The sequence below is a fragment of the Galleria mellonella genome, unplaced genomic scaffold, assembly GCF_026898425.1.
Source record: "Galleria mellonella isolate WM207_F2 unplaced genomic scaffold, CSIRO_AGI_GalMel_v1 utg117, whole genome shotgun sequence".
NCBI lineage: Eukaryota > Metazoa > Arthropoda > Insecta > Lepidoptera > Pyralidae > Galleria > Galleria mellonella.
In genome coordinates, this window is record NW_026441980.1 from 9,208,196 (window position 1) to 9,235,188 (window position 26,993).

Here is a 26,993-nt window from a genome sequence, read left to right on the forward strand (position 1 = left end):
AACAAGAAAAATTGTTTTATTGTTGAAGCTCAATAAAATACTTTAAAGCCATTCACTATAGCTTAATGAAGTAACTAAGCACCTATAAACATTGTATGATTTATGTACATTCATTGTTTATTAAAATAACATACAACAAACTTTTCAAATTATTAACGTAATTTCAATAGTTCCAATACCCTTACCGAGATGAGATTTTACAGTTATTAATAGCCATTCCTTGTAACTCTAATATGTGTTTTTTCTCAATCATCATAATAATCTAATTCAGCTTAAACCATGCCACTATTTCATTGAAAAAGATAGATAATGATTATATTACCTGGAAAAATTTGATATAATATATAAGTAGATAGGTAATTACGACTCAGGCAACTTTAAGGATTATACTAAGGGATTATAGTGATACAGCCTAGTGCAAATGGTTTCTAAAAAATAAATATGAGAGCATATCCAAATCGTAAACAACGCTAAAAACAGAAACAAGGAACAGCTGTTTCTCTTAAGAAAATAAAATTTATGGGTAAGTAAATTTCTAGGTGAAGCCACAAAATAATTTTATCCTCATCCTCCATTATCTTAAAAAAGAGATTGTTGGAAATTCTTGGAGTTAACTATATTTTTGTGATAATTGTTTTTCTAATTTAAAATTTACTTTAATTTTGGTTTTATTCTAATTTTATTATGGTTGATCATAACAAAATTAGTTATTTTATGTAATAAAAAATTAAATATTTTTTTTAAGAATGTTCTCGTTACTTTTCGTGGAAGATGTTCATTAAATCTGACACTTATTATATTTTTTTCATTACAAATTGTAAACTTCGGACATTCATGATTTTCTCAATGAAACAAAAAATAACTATTATATATACACCCACGCGTATCGCACTGTATGAAAAACTAGGTTACGTTGTTAATTATAAATATCTTTCTCTGTCAACACGAGATCCCAAATCATGAAATATCGGAGGTATTTTTCAATTTGAATGTTAAAAATTACAGGCCTTACTAATCCTGCTGCTATAGGAACTAGGTACATAGTACCTAATATAATTAACTATTTATTTATTTATTTAGGTAGTTTCTTATTTTTAAACAATTGAAATTATAATTTAAGAAATTAAATATTAAGCTAGGTAATTGGTACTTGTACATAACTGAGGAGTTTAATATCCTACTTTTGAAACAAGTATCTATGTGCATGTAAAAATACTTAACAAGAATTTCATTAACACCAAAGCACCTCAGAATATCTTAATTTTGCTTAATTCTATACATTTTACTGAAAACTGGTCAGTATACGGGTACGAAGAATATAAAATACTCAATCTAATGATCAAATTAAGCTCACATAACATAAAAAAAAATAACAATGTAAATAATCACGTCATTTATAAGTAGTAAACGTATACATAGGTAAAAGTATAGCACAATTAATTTTACATTTATTACTTAGTAGTTTTACCCGCGACTTCGTCCGCGTGGCCGGTATACTGACTGGAATTTAAAGTAACCTATATCGTTGTTCATCCCATGTAGGCCGTTTATACCAAATATCATAAAGTTCGATTTAGGTGCTATAAGGTAACAGGCAAACAAACTCACTTTCACATTTATAATATTAGTATCATAAGAATTATTCGATTGTTCTACCACTTCTTCTCTAAAAATATGAACCTAAAATGTGTATAAGTAAATACTAATCGACATAACTTTTCTACAGTTCTTATGTTCTTTTTCCGATACCCTTAATAATATACATTAAAAATGTCATGTAAAGTCAATATGTTACATAGGTGTATAATATACTATATAAAAAGTTTTTTTTTTTTAATTTTATAGTATATAACAGCTAACTTTAGAACTCTTCAAATTTCATATACATACATAATGCTCACTCTATAAGTATTATATTTGAGCCGTACATGTGTAGAGATTCAAGACCTGACATAGATGATTTCATAAAGTTTAAACAACAAACATTATAATTCAATATCATTTCCCAGTTATATATAAACATACATAAAATTAATATAAGTTTTAATATATATATATATTTATCTTAATACAAAGAACAACCAAGTCTACCGTCGAACAATTACATGACAATTCAAAACTCATTTTTATTTATATTCACAGAAGGGAAGTACCACAGAAATATAAGAACAGTTAAGCATTTCTGTAATCATATGTATTATCTATTGTATAAAATATTGCTCGCTCGCTAATCCAGTTTAAAAAGAATATAGTCATATCTCATATTAAATAAATAAAAATATATGCTCACGACTGTAATGTTTGATAGGTTAGTCAAAATAATTTGTCCACACTATTCCCATTGTAATATATATATATAACACTTGACATTTGTTTTGCTCATATTTGGCCGAGCATATTTCGATACAAGCTGGCGAGCATACCGACTTCACTTGAATTAATTTGATTTGGTTTGGTGATGTTTAGAGTAGCCGGAAAATTAGATGAAAATTAAAATTGATATACAAAGTTTTTATGTGTCTTCCACGTTCTAATTCATGGCCTTTATAGTTTGTAAGTCCGGATAGTATACCACTAAGCTATAATGCTCTCCAATAATACTTGATGTTTAATACCGATATAAATTGAGAAAAAATTGAACTATATTATTATGATATATCACTGAGCTGGAGAGCGAGGTGCTAATGCAGATTCTTCACATGGAGAATGACGTTCTTCTTCAGTACTAAATTTATATTCTCTCTCAGTTGATGAGTGTTCCGGTACGGGAGAAGTTCTGCCTTCGGTAGTAGTAGACGCCTCCAGAGTAGGACCCGCTGGTCCGAAAGCCATACTCTCTGTTCCATAGGCCACTTCTCCTGTCCCGACATATTCAGATGGTTGATATCCGTAGCTGTTCAAACTGAAATATAAGGAAAAGTTGATTAAAACTATTAGAATAATATTTCCTGTCTCAAAATTATATAATTTGTTTTATATCTATAGTTGTATCAATGTATCGTTAAATTTATCATATTTATAACAGCTGTAACCTATGTCTTTGCCCGTATTAGACCAAATTTATTCACATCTGTTCATCTGTTTTAAATATTTGAATATAAAATAGCATAATTGAATAACAAAATCCAAACATTTTTATTTACACTTACATTATTTCTTAACATTTGTAGCATAGGTATATTATATATAATAGGATAAGTATTTTATTACCTATTCGGCCAGTAAGATATATCTTCTATAGCGTGATGGGCATACGGCGCATATGCATGTTGGTAGTAAGGTGAATGATGTTGAGTAGGAGTCTCATACTGTAAAGGATATAAAGGCGTCGGCGCAGATGTTGACGCAGAGTTGCTTGTAGGTGGTGGAGGTGCATATTCTAGTGGAGCAGGATACCCATGCGGCGGAGTACGGTACGGCCCAGGAGATGTATTTGGTTGCGGTGAACTGTTTCCTTGTGTTGAGCTCCAATAACCAGTGCTACTTGGCCATGTATAACTGCTACTACTATTTGAGGGCGCTACAGAAGTCCGCTCAGAATTGCTATACGAAGCTGGTAAAAGAGAAAAAAATAATATTTATAATGAGTTATATTATATTTCTTCCTATTTCAAAAATAAGTATCAAAATATTGCTATTGAATCTTAAGAAATAAAAAATACATTATTGCTGTGCCATAGATATCATAACAAAAATATATGATTTGCAGTTTTACGCGTAATACAATCTTGATAAGGTTTGCCGTCAAAATTTGTTTCCAAACGTACAAATTCCTGTGCCAGTATACCTACATACGGATTGCCCACAATAAAATTCAGACTGCCACGAGCCACAAAACAATTCAAATGGACTCTGTTTTTGCGCCTATGTCATAACCTCTATGCTTCAGAAAAAGTGACAACTACCAATACTCAATATGGAAGAAAGGTTCTTGAGTGGCAATCCCCAATGGCACAAATGCCAACTCCCCCACTAGATGAAGTGATGACTTAAAATCTATTGCAGGGAGTCAGCGGAAGCAGGTGGCTTAAAACTGTTCCTAATGGCAGGCTATGTGGAGGCCTATATTCAGCAATGGACAGATAACGACTGGTATTTGGATGAATTATATACAAAATTTAATGATTTTCCAAATCCTTGGAAAATTAGTAGCGTATATTTTATATAAGAATATGTATGAACTTACAAGGAGGAGATAGTGTCCGTGGCCGTGAAGGCGGTCGTGGTGGGTACGGCGCTGGCCTCCGAGACGCTGTATTACTACCTCCATACAAAGACTGCGACGCTACAAACCATCCACCAACTGTAAAACAAACCTCTTATAAACTTAATACAACATCCGTGCTACAATAATATTTAAATTTCCGATCCTGTCAATTTAGAAAATAAAACTTTTCCAAATTCTGAATTATGCCCTCACTGAAAGAATTATAAGATAACTGGTGTGATTATGGGGCACTTATTAAAATCATACATTTGTCACGAGTCTCTATTGTGTTATTCTACTAAAAATTAAATTGATGGAAAATGATAATTGTCGCATATAAATGTTCGTAATACCTATCATGAACAATATTTTTTAAACGTTGCTGCATCTGATGTTATCAGAAATTGTACTTTATTGGTTGTAAAGGTTTTAACATTGATACCAAAAAATACTTCAACCAAGGTGTTAACATAAAATAAATTGTAAGACTGTCAATTTAAATGACTTCTGAATAAACAATATTACAGAAAGAACCTACTCAAAATCTACTTACTCAACATTTTACTATATCTATTAGTTATTAAAAATAATAATAATAAGTGCCGCAAAATACATCAGATAATATAGGTACAATAAATAAACTGGACTCGTTTAAAATAAAAAATAAATACATAAATAAACTCTTACATTGTGGATACTGATGGGGCGAAGAACTTTGTTGAGGATAATGGGTGCCTACAAAATCTCTCTGGTAATATCCCTCCGGTCTCTCTTTTGCATCCAGGAATGCTTTTGCAAAAGGATTATATTTGATTTTAAGTGACGTCACTTCTTCATTCTGGTATGCAGTGACAGCGATAAATTGTGTCTCAGGAAAAGGATAAGTCATGATTCGCCGTAAATCAGTACCGACTTTAACCAGATGAACCCGAGGTTCATATTTGTGCAGAGAATTCAACATGATCTACAAAGAAATTAATAATAAACTTTATTGCTTTAATATAAAAGTAAAATTAAATGTGTTTGACAACAATTTAAAAATATTACTTCTTGTATCATTTGTGTACAAATATGTCTATTTTTTTTTTGCATGCAAATAAAATCTTACTTAAGTGAATGTTTACTTTTTTATTTTATTTTTTAAATAGAAAGTAGTAACTGTAGCCTATAGATATGAACAGTACATGATTTCCTTATAGTTACCATTTCTGAGGACTAAGATAACACACCTCCGTTCTCTATAATTTCATTGCCATATCCCATTCTTCAAACCAAAAACCTTATATTCCAATGAAAGGCTACGTGCTTAACAGGCTTAACATTTACATGTTTTCTTTAAAAACTTATATAATAATAATTTAGTTTTTTTTAACATGTTTTAAATCATTTTATGTTTTTTATTTTTGATGAAAGAAAATTTATGTATAATCTACATATATGTACTAATGCTAAGAGCAAGTATATTTTTTCCAGAGTGTTATTTTTAATATCCTTTATATCTTATGATACCACAATAAATTCTTTTACAAAAGTTTTAAATCTTTATTAGGCACCAGTATTAACTTTTGAGAACCATTAAGACGAAGACTGGCACTGCATGATGGGTTCCATCGACAAATACTGTATTCTGTAATGTCTATGGTACTGTTCATGCTATAAGCAACGTTTTCTACTTTCCAAAATGTGGACTGATAGCTTGTTCGCCATTCTAAGTATAATAAATAAATATATATATATAATTGTGGTAGAACAGTTCAATGTTTATAATTCTATTAAACGTGATAAAAAATAATTAGTAGCTTAAAAAAAGGCCCACATTCAAGATAGTGATCCATATTTCTCTTTTTATTAATATAAAAATCAGACCAATACGACAGATAAGGGTTATTGTTAAAAAAAAACACATTTACTACATTTTCTTGCCTTCTATTTTATGCTAATTAAATAATAAACTCTAAACAAGGCTATATTGTAGAAAAAACAAAACATGAAATGGTATGCCTACAACAAATATCTCACGTTGACATGCGAATCTTAGTCTCTCTCGTATAAATCAATTTTTGATAATGAAAGTCAGTTGCATATTGATTAGAAGCAACTAACATAAAAAGATGTGTAATGTAAACATAGCATTGAGACAATAATTATTACGAATGATAGTGCATACGGCACCCGCTAAACAGTTGGTAAAGCTACAGATTTCACACCGAGCCGTCAACATATGGATCTGGATGTACTACATGTGTTTACTTTCATAATCATTCGCACCAAATTCAATCGTGAGAACTTGCTTCCCTAAACTAGCGGTAACTACGAAACTGTGGATGACACCTTCAAATCGCATGCTCCTAATAACGTATTCTAAGAGTACAGTGAACTAATTAAATATGCCATATTTTGAAGAAGCTGAACAAAATACAGCACAGAAAAAATCAAATGTAAATATGCTGGAGATGGTAATGTAGTTCAACTGTTCAATACATTGTTACAGTGGGAACCTTGATCATGCTAATAAGTAACAAATGAGTATAACAAACAACTATTCTTTGTACATTTTGGAGTAGGAATTTATACCTTTATTCTACTTGTTTTCTTTGTATTAAAATCAAATATATAAACCATTGAACTTAGTACAGAGCCTACCTGAAATAACTATTATCTCTAAACATCCAGTTTATAATCTAAATTTATAATCTTATATGATGTAAAAATTAATATTTGTAAAGTATCGGGTTGCTTTTTAAAGTTTTTAACAATTATTACCTGACCATTTCCATTAGTTTTATTGGTTAATTTAACTTTCGCGAAAGAAATAGGCTCCTTCATCCAATGGGCTCCAAAATTTGGACTTTCTGGATGAATATATATAGCGTTTGACGGTGGTACTTCTGCTTTACCACCAGGTACCTAAAAAGTAAATAATAGTTACACATTATTTTTTAATAATTTAATGACTATGGTCCTACTATAATGACAATCAACATACCCATTCACCGTTAACATATTTCCACCGATGTGAGTCAACTTGAACAAACTCAAGCAAAACTGTATACATTGCCGTTGGATCCAAACCACTAGCGGTTACTTTAACTACAGGAAACATGCGCCTGAAACAAATTAAATTAAGATTATAATGATTTATTTTAAAATAACAATCTAAAAATATAGTTTTTTGATATCTCCTATTGCCACGTTGGATTTGAATATGCTCATGAAATTTAGGCATTTTTTGTGCGACATTCATCAAAATGGTATCTAACAATAATCTGTAACATTCGAATTTCTACTTATACTTATTGTACTAAGAAATACCAAAAATGAGAATACTGTCTGTAAGTCAATAGCTACCTAACTACATCGTAATAAAAAAAAACTCCATGTATGGAAACGATCTCTTTATACTTTTATAGTAAACTAGCTGTTACTATATAACTATGCCCGCGTTATCTATGTATAAATTACCTATATATTAAAATATATCCTACTCCCGTACCAAATAACATTAAATTTCGTTCAACCATTTAAACATAATTAAGTATCAAATGTACGTCCTCCCAAACTTTATAACAGTAGTACTCGATAAGGTGAAGTAAATATAAATATATAAATATAAATAATCATTATTTCACTCTTTGTTACAATATAGTTTGAAGTCCCTAACTCCCGAGGTTGGTATGAAAAAACCTGTGTTTCAGGAGTTAGAGGTAGTAGGAAGTAGGAAGTAGAATATCATTTAACCCCTATATTTATGTATAAAACCTTCAATATATGTAATAAACCTGTTTTAGCTATTGCAGTGTTGTCTTTTTATTATTTGTGTAGGGTATAAAAAGAACCTACTGTTAAAATTAGATAATTTTAACTTTATTATTTTCGGCCGTGTGTTAATAAGTCAGTCAGGACTTTTTTTTTATAATATATTATAGAAATATAGACATAGATTAAAACAAGTATATACTAGTTGATAAAAAAAAATGTTTAAAAATAAAGATATATTATGCTATTCATGTCTTTAATTACCATTTGCCATCAGTTCAGGCCAGTACAGCTGCAACTCATAAAAGAAAGGCATACTTACTTGTATTTTTAAAATGTCTCTCCATTTTAAGTACTACATCTGCGACATGAGTGTTCGTACCGCTGAATTTCCATCAGCGGCATCGTTTAGCCTGTCTGCGTTAATGAGAATGGCCTACCATGTTAATAGCTAAAAACTAGCCGCCCGTCAGTGACTGTTTAACACTGAGAATGTCTCCGTGTTGATACATAATGCGAATGGCATCCTAGAGGTACATTGATTTTGCGTAGGTAGATAGGACATTACTCGACATTATAGATATTTTCAAGTAAAGCAAAAAGCAACTTTTCTAACATAATGGACTTAGTTATATAGCGGTTTAACACACTGTCCCACTATTCAAAGGCCGCGGGTTCTATCCGCAATACATACATACATATAATACATAAATTGTACAAATTTTTGTACAATTTGTATTCATATATATATATATATATATATATATATATATATATATATATATATATATATATATATATATATATATATATATATATATATTGTATACATGTATTATATTTATATTATGTCTGTATATGATCGTTGTTGCCACGCATGGCAGGCGGACACAGTTATGCTGTGGTAATGTTTTAAGAGAAAAGTTTCTGCTCGTCCATCGACTATTAAGATTTCCTTAGATGTCTCTTACGATACTCAAAAGAAAGGAAGGGGTCATCCATTCTATCCCGATGCCACATAGCGTGCGGTTTGTATATAAAAAAACATATTTAAGTATATCTACCATAGGTCATCTGTTAAAATGAAACATAGCCAACCTACAAGCACAATTGCTTGGCGGCGACAACACGTATGGAATAGATATGCCTATTCAAATCCATCTAATATATTTTCTTCACGTATAAATAATCTATAAATCAAGACTTCTATAACATTATGTTATTTTCTGTATAGATTAGATTTATTTTTTATCGACTGGACTGTCAGTTTATTTGACATTTCAAGTTGAAAAATAAGATCTTGCTTACCTAAGCAGTAGGCATAATAATTTAAGAATTTCTAATACAATCGTTGCATATTCATATGCAATTAGATTCTAAAAAATGCAAAATTGAAAAACGAAACACGCAGCGCAGTAAGTAATAAACATAATTGTCATTTCATAAGTTTTACTCTCTGTAAATAAACTATTACGTCACTTTCATAATTATTTTAAACTTGACCTTCTAAATAAAACATGTAAACATTGCAAATTCATCCATATAATATATTTCAGATGAAATTTACGACTTCAACATAAAAAGATGACACAAGGAACTATAAATATTTCTACTATTGTGTCTATGTATACGGGTTTGTACCGTTTGTTTGTAATACAGGGTCACTCATAATGTTAACAATGCTATCCATAACCGCTGACTATATCTTTATAATAGATACTGTAATATTTATTATAAAGATATATAATAGCGAAGTCTTAATTAAATATTAGTATTTCCTAGTAGGAAACTCAATATTTTACAACAAATATATCTTAAATATTAGTAGTGTTTAAATGTAGTAATAGATAAAAAATATGTATATAGTAACTTGTTTATTCTTGACAGAAGACTAGGTATAATTATAAGATATTCATTTCAGCATTGTAGTAGTGATACCTGAACCTATAAGACAGCAATTAAAAACTATATTATGTGAGTATAGCAACAATGTAGAAGTATAATAATGATTCAAAAGTAAACAAATAATTATTTGAAAAATTTGAATTAATTTACAGAACTTGTCTAAAAATTATAGTTAAATGTGCAGGTATTTAATTGCAAGAAATATTGTATGCAAGCGCGTTGATGTCTTTGGTTTGTTGCATTAATAGGGCTACATTTTTATATGTTATTACGCTTTAATTTTTGGAGAGAAATGCATTATTCAAATTGTACCACTGTACACTAACTGATAATTTATCTTTTTTTTTAATATATATCTTGCCTATTTAACTGTAAATTTGCTAAATAACTACTATTTAAAAAAATGTCAAAAAGATAGCAATATAATTTAGTATCTACTATATTTATATTGCTATCTTTTGCGAATTAACTTACAATTTGAGGATGTAAGAAAATACATTTCCTATTTTATATTTATCCCACTGCGAAATAAGTGACGGTAGTATTTTTCGGGTGCATATATATTTGTGTTTTTTCGTGATACCAAACTTTTCGTGCAAAATGTTACCCACAATACCTAAAAATCTTAATACATTAATAAATAGGGTATCTTTAGATTAATCATATTCATCATCATTATAATAATAATTATCTTTAGTTTTAATTGTGGAAATTCTATGTATAACAATATAAAATAAATTATTTAAAGTTCGCTGCTAATTCTAACTAAGGTAGTCAGAATTAGCAGCGAAAGAAAAAGTTTTAAAAAATGGCGAGCATAAAATATCATAGAAAAGTCGCAGTATCAAAGGTTTTTCTATCTGAAAAAGCCCGTCTTTCAATAATAATAAAATTCTGAGTTTATAACTTGCCATTACCCAGCAAACATTACCTCACTATCACAATGATTTCTACGGCACTTGGGTAAATGTGAAATATTATTTCTACTTTATATTTATCGAACTGCTGTAGTTTTCTCTATTATTATTGTAATAAATGTAAATACATGTAGGAAATATTTCTACACTTATATGAGTTATTCAGTTTCGTTTTTTGCCGCAGCCTTCGTGGAGTTAAGGAGAGCACATGGATATATAAAACTCACCGTCCATTCTTCGTGACAATCATCTCATTAGTAAGGGTCTGGAAGCGCACCCAAAGCTCCCGATCGTCGAGCGCGACGTTAACTTCGCGTTCTCTGCCGCCGCGCGTTCCGCCTCCGCCAACCGTCGGCTCTACCGCGCTCAGGATGTGCGATGCCGCCATCCTGCAGAAAACATACATATGTAATAGATAGTATTATGCCCTATGTCACATTGTATTACCGGGAATTGTGTGCGTGTTAAAAATTTAATACTCCATTACGGTTACAGTTGTTGTGTTTTTTATTCATTTCGATTTTTTTTTATTAACTAATAGAAATCGAAGCAATATATAAATATTTTATATAAATTAATAATTACTTATCTAATAATTCTAATTAGGTATCCGTAGTGACATATATATAAGAAATAGCTAAGTAAGTAACTTTTGTTTTTAAACAACTTTTAAAGAAAAGGTGATTTTCAATTCAGCAGTAAGTAAGTCTTCGTCTGTGATATCACACAATGTCTTAGCATATTTTGGTAACTGTTTTTATATTTTATCAAAGTAATATCGTACTAATTGTGTAGCAATTAAACTCTATATGTATTTGTACCTACATTAACCCATCGTATTCTGTTGTTATATTAACTTTTATTATTTTAAAAGTAAATAGTCAAAATCGTGATAATTAAAAAAATACAGTCGAATTGACTACCTCTTTTCTAAAGTCATTGGAAAACATAATTTTAATATTTCGCGCAGTGCTCAAACCACGTCAGTCACAGTGACAAAACTCCAAGGTCTTTACGAGTCATCCAAGTTTGATTTTAAACAAACATGCCTACTAGTTTACTGCGTTATGAAATACACAAATCTCCACTGTACAAACGGAAAGCATCACGAAATCTAAATGCAAATAAGCGGGATATTTTATTGTAAGTTTGGCCGCTGCACGATCGACTCGAATGTTTATTGTGCCCATTATCGCTGGCAACATGTCGGTTCCACGTACCAGTACCTACTTCTGCTACTATACACGAATTTTGTCAATTGTGTTAAAATTTCTAGAAATGATTATTAAAATTTTAATACATATATAACATTAACAACCACTTTTAGTGTTACAACAAAAGCAGACAAAAGGATTCCCCTTATAGGATCACTCACGTGCTTGTCTGTGAATTTTGTTCATATATGTAAGTTGGTAACTCAAAAACGAATGTGCAATGTAAATGGATTTTAAACATATGAGTATATGATTCTGGAGGGAAAAAAAAGTTTTGCAAACTACATCGTGTGATTTATCAAAAGAAAGGGCTTATTGTAAGAATTTAAAATATTTTATTTTGTAAATTTAAAATGTATAGTTTCAAAATTATATGTATAGTGACAAAAATATTAAGTCACTGATCCTAAATTATAAAATTAGAAAACAAACTTTTAAATTTTTTATTTTCAAAATTTTCACTATATTCCTTTTTAAAATAAATATAATATAAAATGTAATACGGAACCCTAAAAGTACCTAATGACTAAAAACTGTTTATACTCGTATAATACTTAGGTTACATTTAAAAACTGTTTAAATACCTACCCAAAAATTAGAGGAGACATTTTTATTATTTTATTGATTTGTGGCAATTGTGGTCTATTATAAAAATCTTCGGTATTTATGATCAAAAAAAAGTTTTTATTAAGCATATAATAAAACTTGGAAGAATAGCATCAACGCGATCAATAAAACTAAATACGAAAACAGCAATCACTAAAACTGAATAATTAGATTTATACTTATTTTTTATTTCTAATAAGTATACCTAACTTTTTGTAGGTTAATTTATAGATAAATTAAAATCTTAAATATATTTATGTGGGTCACGCAATCCCATATAAATAAGGATAATAAAGACTGCAACTTTAGATTATATAGATAAAGCATCAAGCCTCAAAACCAGGTCAAATTTTGTCAGCTAATTGTCAAATTAGCAAACTCATTTTTTTTTTTAGTGAGTGTTCTCACGTGTACTTCGTTCAAATGTATCTTAACGTATTATTTAATAAATAAAGTGGGTGTTTACGCATTAAAAATATGTAGAAATTATAAGACAAAATAAATATAGAAGTTAAAAAGGAATCACTCATAACTATATATAACACACGCAATATTGTATGAAAAAGTTGACCAGTTTTTCTCAAAGCATTTCTAAGAAGACACTCTATCTATATAATTTAAGACGGCAACTTATTAAAAGGAAACTATGAAAGTACTTATTTATGCAAAAATCAATTGTAACATTTTGCTTCTATAAAAAATATAGACAACTAAATTTTAAATTCAATATAAATAATTAATAATAACAGTCTGAGACATCTATCAATATCGCCGTTGTTCACCACGAACATAATATTCGACATATCCACTTTTCGCCGAGTATTTCAATCTAACGTAACAGGAGAAAAACTTTTTCAACTATAATAGTGCTTTCCATTCCTAAAGAGTTACTTGTAAATTTGTAAAAAATATAAAAAGTGCTTATATTATACACAAAATACGGCATCTTTCATATTAATTTATATAAATAAATCTAAATTGTCTAATATACACATATATAAGCACGTCACTTTTGACCGACTGTTTGTATTTATCAAGAAAAATCATGGTCTTATTGTCTTCATTACAAGAAATCCCTTCAATTAAATAGAATTGGCAATTATATAATAAAAACTAACACAAAGATTCACTCACTCTCATCTAATTATCTGTCTACTCCTATATCGGTTCATAGTATTCCGATATAACAAACAGTAATATAATCATCTGTTTAGACAGTATTGTGTACTGAACTATGTTGTTTAATTTGAGATTTCAAGTATGTAATTGGTAGATTTAGTCTAGTCAAAAAGGCCACCCCTGGTCTATGGGATCATTTCGACTTATATATAGCTACCATATGTACCTATATTATACGTTGTAATTTATTTACTAAATTGTATATTAGGGTTAGGTATATGAATAAATATCCACAAAGTTATTAATATCTAGTCTAGATTAGTTTCTTAGTTTTTCAAATATCATCATCATTATATTTTAGAATAAGTATTGTCATATTAGAATGTTGCTTTAGCCATAAACTTAAAACAAAATATTCTAAACTTTTAAAAATCTGCTAATTTAACATCAATTTATCACCTAACGTATTATACTATTTTATTTTTAATCTATATTACAAACTTACTTACCTATTAAAAAAATTTATTCAACTGCAGGTACTTACTCGTACTTTTTTTAGGTAGGTAATATCAAATTTGGAGATTCTTTTTGCAAATAATAGGGTTTACCCCTTTTTGATTGCATAATTATTTTGTCCTGATTGAAATCGGTTTTTTTGTGCAAAAAAAATAATTGTTCAGTTTCATCAACACAATTCACTAATCACTTGACAGTTGATACTTTAATAAAAACTAAACAGCTCTATAATATCAGATGAGCTAATATTTACTCTTATTAGACATTAATTTAACTAAGATTAGTGTATTATATAAATTGACAATTATCCTACTATTATCTACTGCGAAGCAGTAATTCGTTTGTTATTATTTCGATATAAATGTAAAAAAAAAGCTGTAAGTACTGACATAAAAATTACATATATTAATATTAAATTTACGTATATACGAATATGTATAAAGTTTGTGCATTTCATATATTTATAAAGATGGTCAGCACTTTTAATTAGATTTATTTTTATATTAAATGAAATAAAATAATTCAAGTAAACTGTTATATTTAACATCATTAACAGAATATAAAAGTAATACAATAATTTATATACAGGTAGATATTTCCCCATCACTGTCCCCATACGCTTGCAGTTTCTACGTAATGGTTAGCTGGTAGAGAATGTCATATGGCATTAAGCTCGCCATTTGTACAAATAATATTTTATAGTAAAGAATAAATAAATACTTAAATAAACATTTAAAGTTAACGAAAATATAAATATATACCTATACGTAAACACTGTATATATCTACCTACGTAATACTGACGTATTACAGTTCTAAGTGAAATTATGAAACGATAAAAATAAACACGAAAGGAAGAACTGGCTGAATATTGAAACAATTTGAAACGATGTGTTCATGGCTACGAAGACAGTCTGAATGCCGACACTTTATTGAATACTGTTATTTATTGTTGTGTCCACTATAGAGTATGTACTCGTAATTTGTTTTATGATCATCTTACAGAATAACTACGAAGGTTCCTATCGTATTCGTATAACATTTAAGTTTAAACAACAAGAAAGCATCCAACATGTATGTATAAAAGCGAAGTAATTACAGCGCTAGCCCACTCGTCCGCAGCGTCATTATTCATCGTTTTACGACTCCATGAGGTATAAATATTAAACTTAAGTCGTATAGGCGAATTGCGAACATTTTCTTTTTAATGGCGAGGTTAAATATGATGTGCGAGTGTTGGCCCCGGTTTCGAATCTAACTCTGTATCTGATGAGGCTCGCTACAAAATATTCAAAGCGTACCAGACAACATAAATTGTTATCGCCTTTTAATTACGCATAAGCTATAACGTTCTTTATCTATTGCCGCCAGGTCCTCCCTTCTATCCTCCAGAAGAGATGGCTCGATCTCTGCACGTGGAATGTCCTCTATCACTTGCAGTGCCGACGTTTTACTGATCCCTATAAAATATCAAAGATAACAACGAGTGGTTCTGACGGCTACGACGAAAGAAGCCCCAGTCCATTGATTGGACATTTATGACATTCAGGCCAATAAATGTATTGCATTGTGTACGTTATATATGTACCTGTGTACCTAGTGAATATATCAGTCAGTATCAGGGCGCAATTGTCGAGCCGGGCGAGTACAAGCGATGTGAGGCGAGAGGTGCTAATTATCAAATGCAAGACTGACCAAACCGATATTGAAACCATTGAAACAATACAGGCTGTGTTGTCTTTTCCAATTTCAAAGTTTGCAGAATGGCTGCGTAATGAAGGCTATGCAAATGGAACGATGCCGAAAACTCAAGTAAGTATTTTAATGGTCTTGCGTCATCGGTGTTTCAAACTTGAATTTTCATTATCACTTAGTATGTACCTATACAACGTCAGCCTTGATATGTTAATCAAACAATAGACTAAAATCAAATAACCACAAGACATGATCAATAATAAGATTTGACTTTACAAATAAAATTACAATATTGTGTGCATACCTATTCTAAGTGTACATTTTAATTTGATTTATAGAAGTAACTGCCCTATAGCCTACAACGGTATCTTTTTCTAAAAAATATCTATATACTTTTCTTATTATAAACTATTATAACTTACTATAGATACTATTAGCTGTATCCAGATATCTTACTTTAGCTTGTCCCTATATCATATAAATATATACATATATACTAATTCCAATAAATATTTTTTCAGATTTCATGATTCAGTGGTATTTTAAATTTATTATCTATATTTTATGTTAGTTTTTTTTTCATTTAAAAGTTTCCTCTTGTCGATTCATCTATTTATATTAGTATGGCTGTCAAATTCTATATTTTTACAATACAATAATACACTATAGAACTAATGAATATGGTATCAAATAAAACGATAAATTTAATTTACTTTGAAATTATGGTACCTACACATGGAAATGAGTTAGTCGTCATTTTAGGTATGTCAATTTTTCCGCTTTTTTTTTGGCTATGTTACGCAGACTTGTTTTCTAACACAAAACCGCTTTAAAAGGAAAAAATGAAAAGCAACAATTTTCTTTACAAGTGCTTACATTGTCATGGAAAACATGCTAAATTTTAAGCGTCATAATTTACCAATACCGTGTTTAAAAAAAACAATTTGCTTAATAAATAGATATTCTATTTTGACGATAAATTATTTAAATTATGTGCTGATTAACAATTTTATATTAGATAATATAACCACTCATATTTTTGTATTCCAATAGACAGTCTCATTACAGGTATTATATTCAGACGGAATAAATTAAAGGTAAAATTGATTAGAGTATTTATATCGAAAACTATGTATGTTAATGGAGTAAGAACACAACATGTCATCACTACTTTTCATTCTCAAGACCTCATAAAAGACGACTGAGGGAATAAAATAAAATATCAATGCAACACTAGCAAAACTGAGAATAAAAATATATAGCAAGCTACCTAGCCAACATTTTATAATTTGAACTTTCATATTAATTTTTTTTATTTATTTATTTATTCTTTATTGTACACAAAATATAATGATAACCACAATTCATTTGAAACATAATGTACAAAGGCAAGCTTATCTCTAATAAGAGATTTCTTCCAGCAAACCTTTTCATGTAAATTGTATGTTCTTTTAAAAATAGTTTTTCTTTGTTGAACAAATAAATTGGGAGCAACTGTAGCTAGTGTGTCTAAATCTCATCGTACATATTCACGAATGAAGGCGCTGTTATTTCTTACGGAACTAAATGTATCTACTTATTAAATACTAAATCCTCGCCATAGACTGCTACAAAAGACAGGCTTGTTCACGTTAGCTTTCGTACATGCAGAGAGGGATGGGGGTAAAAAAAGAATCAAGTGCCAAATACCTCGATAGATTTATAGCCACATCAAGCAATTTTCATAATATATAACTCATTTCATGCATTCCTACCAGTTGAGCCTGAAAATACTTGATTCTTCCCTCTAGCTATCTCATAGTACCTAATGTTACTAAATTGCTTTTTATTATAATATATATCATTGATAATAAACAAAGTGTTGTGAAAATATAAATATTTATTTTACTTCATATTATTATTATTTAATTATAAACATAAAATTAATAATATACAAGTTTAATTGTAGTGGATATAATAAGCTGAAACTAACATAGGCACATTGTTTTGCGAAATTGGGTTTATTTCTTAGTCAGACTAATATGGCTGGATGTTTTTGTGTCCCTAAATGTTCATTACTAAACAATGTGTCATTATACCAAAAAGTATCTTAACGTGAGAATTAGATAATTGGTATGATTGTGTGGCGCTTATTATTGTTAATACAGATAGTTAAGTAGTAACAAATAAATATCTAATGCGAATTATATCTATCTAAAAAACGAGTGGTTGTAAAAATGATTAACAATGTAAGACTATCTGAAATTATTAATTTAAAGTTTCTTTTTACTTTTAATTAATAACTTATTACCTATATTTATTGTTAGGTTTCTAAGTGTAGTAAATTTTTATTTTAATTTTTCGTTATAATAATCAAGAACAACATCATATTCTATTAAAATTGTGTGTGTATTGTATTTCCTCAAGTAGGTATGTATATTATACTAATACCTACTTAAGAAAACTCTTCTAGAGTTAAAGCAATTAATTACAATATTTATTAATAGTTCCTTTTATCTTTAATTTTTATGCGAAATTTGAAATATATCTAACAATCTATCAAACTTTAGTCACACTTTACCAGAAAGAGACTTTGTACAAAAGTCGATTGCTTGGCTACCTCTGTCGCATTCGTGTTTCTAACGTGAAGCAGTTGTATTTGCATGGTTGTGTTTCGGTTTGAAGGGTGGGATATGGTGTGAATTTACTGGGTACAGAGGAATAACACCTGAGTCCTTAGGAATGGCAACGCATGGGGGGTATCATGGGCGAAACAGTATACTCTGTTATGTCCATGGTACTGCTCATGTCTATAGGCGACGATTACCATTTTCCATCAGGTGGGCCGTCAGCTTGTTTGCCATTCTAAGTTGTATAAAAAAAACTTGACTATTGAATGTAAAAACTAAAACTGTCACAAATAACAAGAGTCATAAATAATAACTACTTGTTTGTACCGTTCTATTTAAGGTACAAGTAACGTGAACGTAGTTTATTATTATATTAATTCTTTTTTTTAATTAACTTATAAAGTTACTTAGGTAGGAGAATTGAAGTTGTTTACTTCAATTCTTCTTCAATCTCGAGAGTTTTATAAATTTAAATACGACATTTTTAATGGTATCTATTATTTATAAAGAATCACACCAAAATAACAGATGTTATTTTGAACAATTTTTTATCATTCTAAGTCTCTTTTTTCTTTTTTAAAAAACAGTTCCTTTTGACAATTTTTATAACACGAATCCTGTTACGAAGTGAGCGTTGCTTCTGGAACAAGGACAGCCATTGAGATCGATAGTAATTGGCGGTAAGCCCTGTCGTTGACGGTCGGACATAATAAATGTAAACTATAATTATTATGATTCAACACGACTTAGTTTTGTATCAATTCTTCTGAAGTCTCCATTACTATTTCATTTAGTTGTTACGCATAGGTTTATAGATGCAATGAATATCAAAAATGATTTGACAGTCTATTTTAATTTCTCCTTTCTGCTTAAATTCAATGTAAATATTCAAATTCGGAAGCTGATAACAGCAATCAAAGTTCTTTGAGGCTACATTTCAATTAAATTTTATTCCTCAATTCTGTGGTTGTCATAAAACTTTAAAGTTTGACGAGTAAAGCCCATTGAGAAACTCCGAATTGATATTAATTCAAATAACTCAGGTTAAAAAGTCAGGGTTTTATGTGAGCTGTAAAAGTTTATTGTAGGGCTTTGTGGCGAGCCGGACGCGCCGATAGGCCTTCGTTGTCGATGACGGAAGATGCGCGCGAACGGCTGCCGGCCGCCGCCGTATTGCTTTGTGTCGTTTGCGCCCGCGCCACCGCCATACACTGGACCCATCTGGCCACAATAACCTGCATTATTGAATGTATCTATAGGTTTAATAATATCCGTATACATATATAGTATGAATAATATTGAGAAGATACAACTTTACAGATTATATGATATTTTTCACTGACAATCCATCCATCCATATTGGAATTTATATATTTTAAATAAATTGTTTAAACCCAGAATTAGTCAAAAATGATTAATTCCAATTTTCGTTAAATATCTTAAACATTTTTGTTAAGATTTGAATGTTTAAGGACGGGGTTTGAATTATATTTTGTACATACGTATAAATTAAGATAAAAGAGACTATTCAGTTTATGGTCAACATGTTACTGGTAGGAAATTGCATGAATAGCTATTTACTTCATTAAAATTTATAAAAACATTTAATATAACTAATTGTTACTTTATAGAGAAACCGATATAACGAGATAAATAAAAATACATTTAGCGTGCGTAGGTAAAGTTCAAAATCTCAAATCAATTGTTCAACAATAGTATAAAAAAATAATCATTAAAAGCTTTCTTCTGTTAAATTATAATTCTAATTAGGACTTATAATCATACATTAAGATTTTATCAGTGAAATTTTAAATTTAAGTAGGTTGGATCTTTGAACTAGTAGGATGAAAATATGTGCAATATCTCCGCACCACCGTTCCAACCACTTCTTTTGCCTCCGGCATGTCAGATGTGTAAGAGGCAATTAGGTATATAAAGCAATAAAGCAGTACATCAGTAATATAAAAGTTTAAAATAGTATGTAAAACCTCCTGACCAGCATGATAAAAGCAATCTACAAACCTACATACGAGTATATTCCTCATAAAATCTCTCCTTATCTCAATCAGATAATTGCTGAATGGATTTTAATGAAATTTTATAATTTATTATTAGTTTACCCAACACTACAATTGTATTCAAATTGCACTGCATATAAACATTTTTCTTGATTATATTTTAATAGAAATAATAGAAAGGTAGGATCCCCTAAGCTTCAGAAGTTGTACCTATAAACTAGCTATTCGCTCATCAGAAATATAGAGTTTGTAGTGAGCTAGTAAGGGCCTGAAAAACACATTTCTATCATTCAGTCACGTTCTCATCAATGATGTGTTCAAAATTAGAAAATTTCAAGTTATGAGAATTCTTTCTTATTGAGAAACATTTATTTATACCTAGCTATAATCTTCGCTTTTTGTACCAACGTTTTTCAAATAATTTGAAATGACAAAACCAAATAATGCCTTTTAATACTAAGGAAAATTAATATTTACTGATGAAAATCATCAACTCTAAATATGGCATGGTAACATGAATATATCGAGTTGCACGTTGCATAACAAACTAATAGGTATATCTCTGCCTTAGAAGAAGCTTTAATAAGATGAATTTCACCAACAATACGCCGATATTTATACCTAAATTCGATTGGTTATGATATGGATTCATCTCAAGAGAAAATTTTGGTTTTATAAAACTAAATATCCAGTATTTTCGTAATATAATTAAAGTTCTATAAAAAAACCGACTTTAATTATTAATATTTTAAACTAATTATTTTTATTTAAAAACTAGTGTCCGATCAAAACAGGTTTTACAGCCGAAACCGAAACCGAACTTTCGGCCTTGGTCTGTTTCGGACGAAACCGAAACTTACTGAAACATATTTAAAATTTCTCTTCTATACTGAAATCTAAACACAAAATCACAATTATTTACACAAACAAACAGATATTTAAAGGGTAATAATAAACATTAATTAAAGTATGTGACAAATATGTCATATATATTTATATGTAAAAACATGTTAAAATTATGAGTTACTCTTGGAAGTAAACTTAAAAAAAAACCCGGCCTAAACCGAAATTAAGACCGAAAGTATAATTTCTGGTCAAAACTAGCCGAAACCGAAACCGAAAGTTCGGTCGAACACTATTAAAAACTATTGAACTGATTTTGATAATATTTATATGAGACTAAACTGTAAGTATATCCTTTTAAATAAAAAAAGAACTTTCCAAATCTATATTATAGAACTGGAGTGACGGTAAGAAACTTTCTTTTTGAAGTCGATTAAAAAAAGAGACTGCTCATGAGCGCTTTATTCGCTGAGAAAATCCGATGGTAAACCATCGCTGACAGATCTTATTATAAATCTTGTATGCTGAGAAACATACTACGCGATTTATCGCCATGGTATCACTGTTGGCGAAAGGGAATTTACCATCGGTTTCAGCGTCAATCCGCACTACACGACGGCATTTTCCGTGTTGTCGCCTTTCGTGCGAACATTAACTGTAAGAGAATTCTTTTGTGCAGAATTCATTTTACAGAATTCATCCGAAACGGTTTTAAAGGATCCAAAAGGAGGATTAGAAAAATATTTCAACATTGAAATCAGATTCTGCGCTAGATAGTACAAGCGCTGCTCGCATAAGATATTTATTACATAAGGTAACACCTCGTCGTACATTCATTTTCCATCCATACTTACCCTAAGTGGAGTCTCAATTGTTATCTCTGTAATTAAGGACTCTACTTAGGCTTAGTTTTATACATTATGGGAATGTAACTAACTATAAGTAGATATATATGCGGCCATCGTCTACGATCTCGGCTGTCCATGAAAAAATATGTGCTAAGTAGATAATTTTAGTTTAAGAAAGTAATTGTTTCTATACACCTAATTTTTTTATTCATGAGTTTCCTCTTTTTGGAGTAATTAATTCATAAATTCTTTTCCAACTATTTCAGGTCATATTTTTGACCTCTCTATACGATATGACACCAATTCTTTCCATCATCTCTTCCATATAATTTCTCGGTCTTCGTCTTTCTCTTTTGCCCTTAATTTTTTCTTCTAATATGTTCTTTAAAAAATCGTCATCTCATATAACTAGGTAGCCCAGCATTTGTCTCTTCTATTCTCTATTGTTTTTATTAATGTTCTTTTCTCGTGTGTCCTGCTTATCCTTTTCATTCTTCTTCATGTCCACATTTGTAATGCCTCAAGCATCTTTTTATCATTTTGCGTCATTGTCTATGTTTCACATATATATAACCATATTCTTTAAATGTAAATTTTTTACGGATTATTTTTTATGTTAATATATATTTTTTATTATTTTAGACCTGTTTTGCGATGCTTTTCTAAATCTAATATTCAATGTACACTTAGCGTCCTCTGTAATTATATTTCCTAAGTAGGTACTTAAAGTTCTTAACATTTTGGATAGACATGTTATTATAATTTATTTAACTTTGGTATTGCAATTTAATTGGCCTATTAAAGGTATTGAGTGTTTTTGTTCCGCCACTTCGGGTACTTCGGAATCATCCGGAATGAAAATTTTATGGAGCGTCTAATTGTCCAAGGGTCGATACAAGGCAAATGTTCCCGGGATAAATCACCAACACGATGGACTGACCTCATCAAAACGGTCACACAGCAGTCTATTGTGAAATGCTCACACTCGTCTGTGAGCAGAAGTAGATGGAGACGCATTGCGAGGACTTTAGTGGCGAAGGAGGGCCTCATGAATGATCCACTATCATCATAAAAACCACGACCACTCTGTCAAAAGTGTACCACTGAAGAGAGAGAGAGTCTGTTTTTATTCTATATCATCGGAAAATCTAATAAATTTAATTCTTTTTTCTTCATTTTATACTACGTAGGTGACAGTAGGTAGGTAGGTACAAGCATACAGCCCGTCTGGTCGTAAACGTTTACTGCATCCTATGGACTCTTGCAAAACTATGGATGCCATGTGTGCGTTGCCGATAGTCTCTAGGAAAACCCTCGGCAGGGAGCTCATTCCAGGGCCTGAGCTGATATTGAACTAAACACCTTTTTCTGTATGTTCTGTAATTTTTCTTATAGCTGTTTCTATATGTTTAATATGAGTGGTAACAATGAACAATCCTGTCTTACTCCTTAATAAATTTTTGCTTTTCCTTTCTCCTCTTCTACTTTTGTTACAGTTTCTTGATATTTTTATGTTTCGTAGATTGTCTTCTATCCCTCATATCTAATCCCGAATTCCTCTATACTTCTACCATTTTCTTGCAATCTACTCTATCGAAAGCCTTTTCTAAATCTACAAAAATAATATATGTATTAATTCCCAAATCCATTGTTCTATCTATTATAAGTCTTAGAGTTAATATTACCTCGCACGTAGGTACATCTGTTTGCTCCAAATTCGTAACAGTCTACGAGGTCTGTCCGGAAAGTTCGTATAAAAGTGTTCTGGAATGCGAGAAAGAGGAGTGGGGAGGCCAGGTACCCCTTCCTTATGTCCCTAACAATGCTTCAGTTCTGGTCTGACCGCCGTGCGGTGCGAACTGGCTTGTCACGCCATCTGTGAAGTTACCTCTTAACGAGACCCCGTCGGCATGGAGCCCGCTTCCGTTGAAGAGCAGCGCGTCGTAATCAAGTTTCTCTCGAAACTCGGCAAGAATGGCCGTGAAATTTTTGCCGATCTCAGAACAGTTTATGGGGATGATGCTGTGAAGGAACCAACCGTCCACAAGTGGCTAAAAAGATTCAGAGAGGGCCGAGAAAGCGTTCAAGATGACCCACGTTCAGGACGTCCTTCCACTTCACATTCCGACGAAAACGTGGAAAGAATTCGAACTTGTGTTAATGGGGACCGTCGTTTAACGGTCAGACAGGTGGCTGAAGAGCTTAATTTGGGCAAAACCGTGGTCCACGAAATTCTAAGAAACGAACTTCAAATGAAAAAAATTTGCGCCAAGATCGTTCCCAAGCTTTTGTCCCCGGATCAAAAATCACGAAGAGTTGCTTGCTGTGAGGACTGGTTGGAAGCCGAAGAGAATGGTGACTTTTTGAACCGAGTCATCACTGGAGATGAGTCTTGGTTCTACGAATTTGATGTCGAATTAAAATCCCAAAGCAAAGAGTGGAAGACATCCGGGGAACCACGAACAAAAAAATCAAGAAAATCCCGCTCAAATGTCAAGACAATGTTGATTGTTTTTTTCGATGTTCGGGGGATTGTCCATCAAGAATTCGTCCCTCCAGGCCAGACAGTTGATGGAAAATTCTACGTCGATGTGCTCAGACGCCTCAAAGCTCGTGTGGCACGAGTTCGTCCAGAATTGGCGCGAGAGGGGCGTTGGATTCTTCACCACGACAATGCCCCTGCCCACACCTCTCTTGTTGTCCGTGAGTTTTTGAGTAAAAATTCCATTACGGTGACCGAACACCCCCCCCCCTATTCGCCGGATTTGGCCCCGTGTGACTTCTTCTTGTTCCCAAAAATCAAATTGGTACTTCGGGGGCGGCATTTGGGGGACATAAATGAGATAAAAAAAGCTACGACGGGGCAGCTGAGAAACCTACAACCAGAGGACTTTCAAGGAGCCTTCTCACAGTGGAAACGGCGTTGGCACAAGTGCATTATGTCACAGGGGGAGTACTTTGAAGGGGATAAAATTGATTTACCTGAATAATTGTAAAATAAAATTTTTAAAAAACTTTTATACGTACTTTCCGGACAAACCTCGATACTAAATTAACTCTCTATTTTTGATCTTATCTATGTTGTATCATTTTAAGAATTCTTAGAATATTTATTAAAATATGGTAAAATCAATTAAATACTGTTTATATTATTGAATACTTATTGAATGACATTTTTTATATTTTTTTTTTATACAACTTAGAATGGCAACCAAGCTGACGGCCCACCTGATGGAAAGTAGTCACCGTCGCCCATAGACATGAGCAGTACCATGGACATAACAGAGCATACTGTTTCGCCCATGATACCCCCCATGCGTTGTCATTCCTGAGGACTTTTTTTTACAAGACAGGGGGCAAACGAGCATACGGCTCACCTGATGGTAAGTGACTACCGCCGCCCATGATTACCCACAACTCCAGCGGCATTGTAGGTGTGCTGCCGGCCTTTTAAAAAGGAATATACTCTTTTCTTGAAGGTTATGTTGTCGTATCGATTCGGAAATACTTCTGCTGGAAGTTGATTCCAAAGAATAGTTGTGCGTGGAAGAAAGTGCCTTGAAAAACGCACGGTGGAAGACCGCCACTCGTCCAGATGATTGGGATGAAACTTTAGTTTGTGGCTCAAGGTTATTCCTCTGTACCCTGTAAATTTACGCCATATCCCACCCTTCAAACCGAAACACAGCCATGTAAGCACAACTGCTTTACGGTTAAAACATAAATGGGATAGAGGTACCCAAGCAAACGACTTTTGTACAAAGCCTCCTTCTGGTATAATTATTACTAAAAGATCAATTTTATAAAAACAAGTTATATACTAAGGTTCAAAACTCGGTGGCAATAACACACACAAAAAACCTCTGTAATATTCGTGACGTCAATTTTCAGATTGGTAAAGACATATATTAATTATTATTAATATACCTATTGGAAATTTGTATTAATTTATAATTTAAATAACTAGACATTACCTAGGTACTAGGGAAGGCTTCTAAGACAGGTACCTATGCGTAATTCTTAAGAGCTTCTATTATGGTTTCATCCGGCTCTGAAATGCTGTAATATAGAAGCTTCCTGCTGCGATGACTTAGATTATGTAATGACTAATTGAGATTTTACATAATATACAATAAAGTTGGCAGGTACTTACCTATATATTTATTCAGAATTGGTCTTAAAACCCCTCATCAAAATCACTGAGTTATGAGCTAGACATTTCTAGACACTAAAGTATTAGGTACCTGCCTAATTTTGGCAACCCTTTCTTCTCAATCATTCAAGATGCGCATGCGCAATATTTAAAAAAATTGTTTTAAATATAAGCTAAAAATAAATAGGCAAATTTAACTGGATTAGATATTCAAATAGATCTTATATTTATACCTAATTAAGAAAAAATAGGTAGGTATCCATATTCGGATATTGTAACTTGATCTCATAATCTCATTATGTAAACTTACCTGTCCTCGGCACGTGCTTTATCCTCAATTTCGACCACAATTTATGCACACATTAAATATTATAAAGATAGTTTTTCAGATATTAGTTCACAGCACAATATTTGTTTCTACCACCAAACGTAAGTATGGTTATAAATTTTTTTAACACATAATTAAAGACCGACAACTACATATTTTTAAAATAATTTTTATCCGCATTACGTGCTTGAAATTAAATTTTATTGTCACATACACAATTTAAATCGGTGATGGCGTGCCAACTGTAAGAGCAACTACCG

General features: G+C 31.2%; 1 protein-coding gene across 1 annotated transcript; it reads right to left on the reverse strand.

Moving 5' to 3' along the window:
• Nucleotides 1-26,993, reverse strand: LOC113511705 (T-related protein). The gene is made up of 8 exons (XM_026895404.3): nucleotides 26,716-26,993; nucleotides 11,013-11,174; nucleotides 7,194-7,314; nucleotides 6,971-7,114; nucleotides 4,895-5,171; nucleotides 4,187-4,303; nucleotides 3,211-3,553; nucleotides 1-2,902 (listed from the first exon to the last, which is right to left on the reverse strand). Exons 2-8 carry the CDS (start codon nucleotides 11,171-11,173, stop codon nucleotides 2,659-2,661), a joined length of 1,407 nt encoding a protein of 468 aa, XP_026751205.1. The 5' UTR covers nucleotide 11,174; nucleotides 26,716-26,993; the 3' UTR covers nucleotides 1-2,658.

What these genes read in the sequence shown, in the direction of transcription:
- LOC113511705 (XM_026895404.3), bottom strand. Translation starts at nt 11,173, where the DNA reads ATGGCGGCATCGCACATCCTGAGCGCGGTAGAGCCGACGGTTGGCGGA. An exon ending in AATATGTTAACGGTGAATGG is followed by an intron (nt 7,115 to 7,193) that starts GTATGTTGATTG and finishes TTTACTTTTTAG; the next exon opens with GTACCTGGTGGTAAAGCAGA. An exon ending in AAACTAATGGAAATGGTCAG is followed by an intron (nt 5,172 to 6,970) that starts GTAATAATTGTT and finishes ATTTCTTTGTAG; the next exon opens with ATCATGTTGAATTCTCTGCA.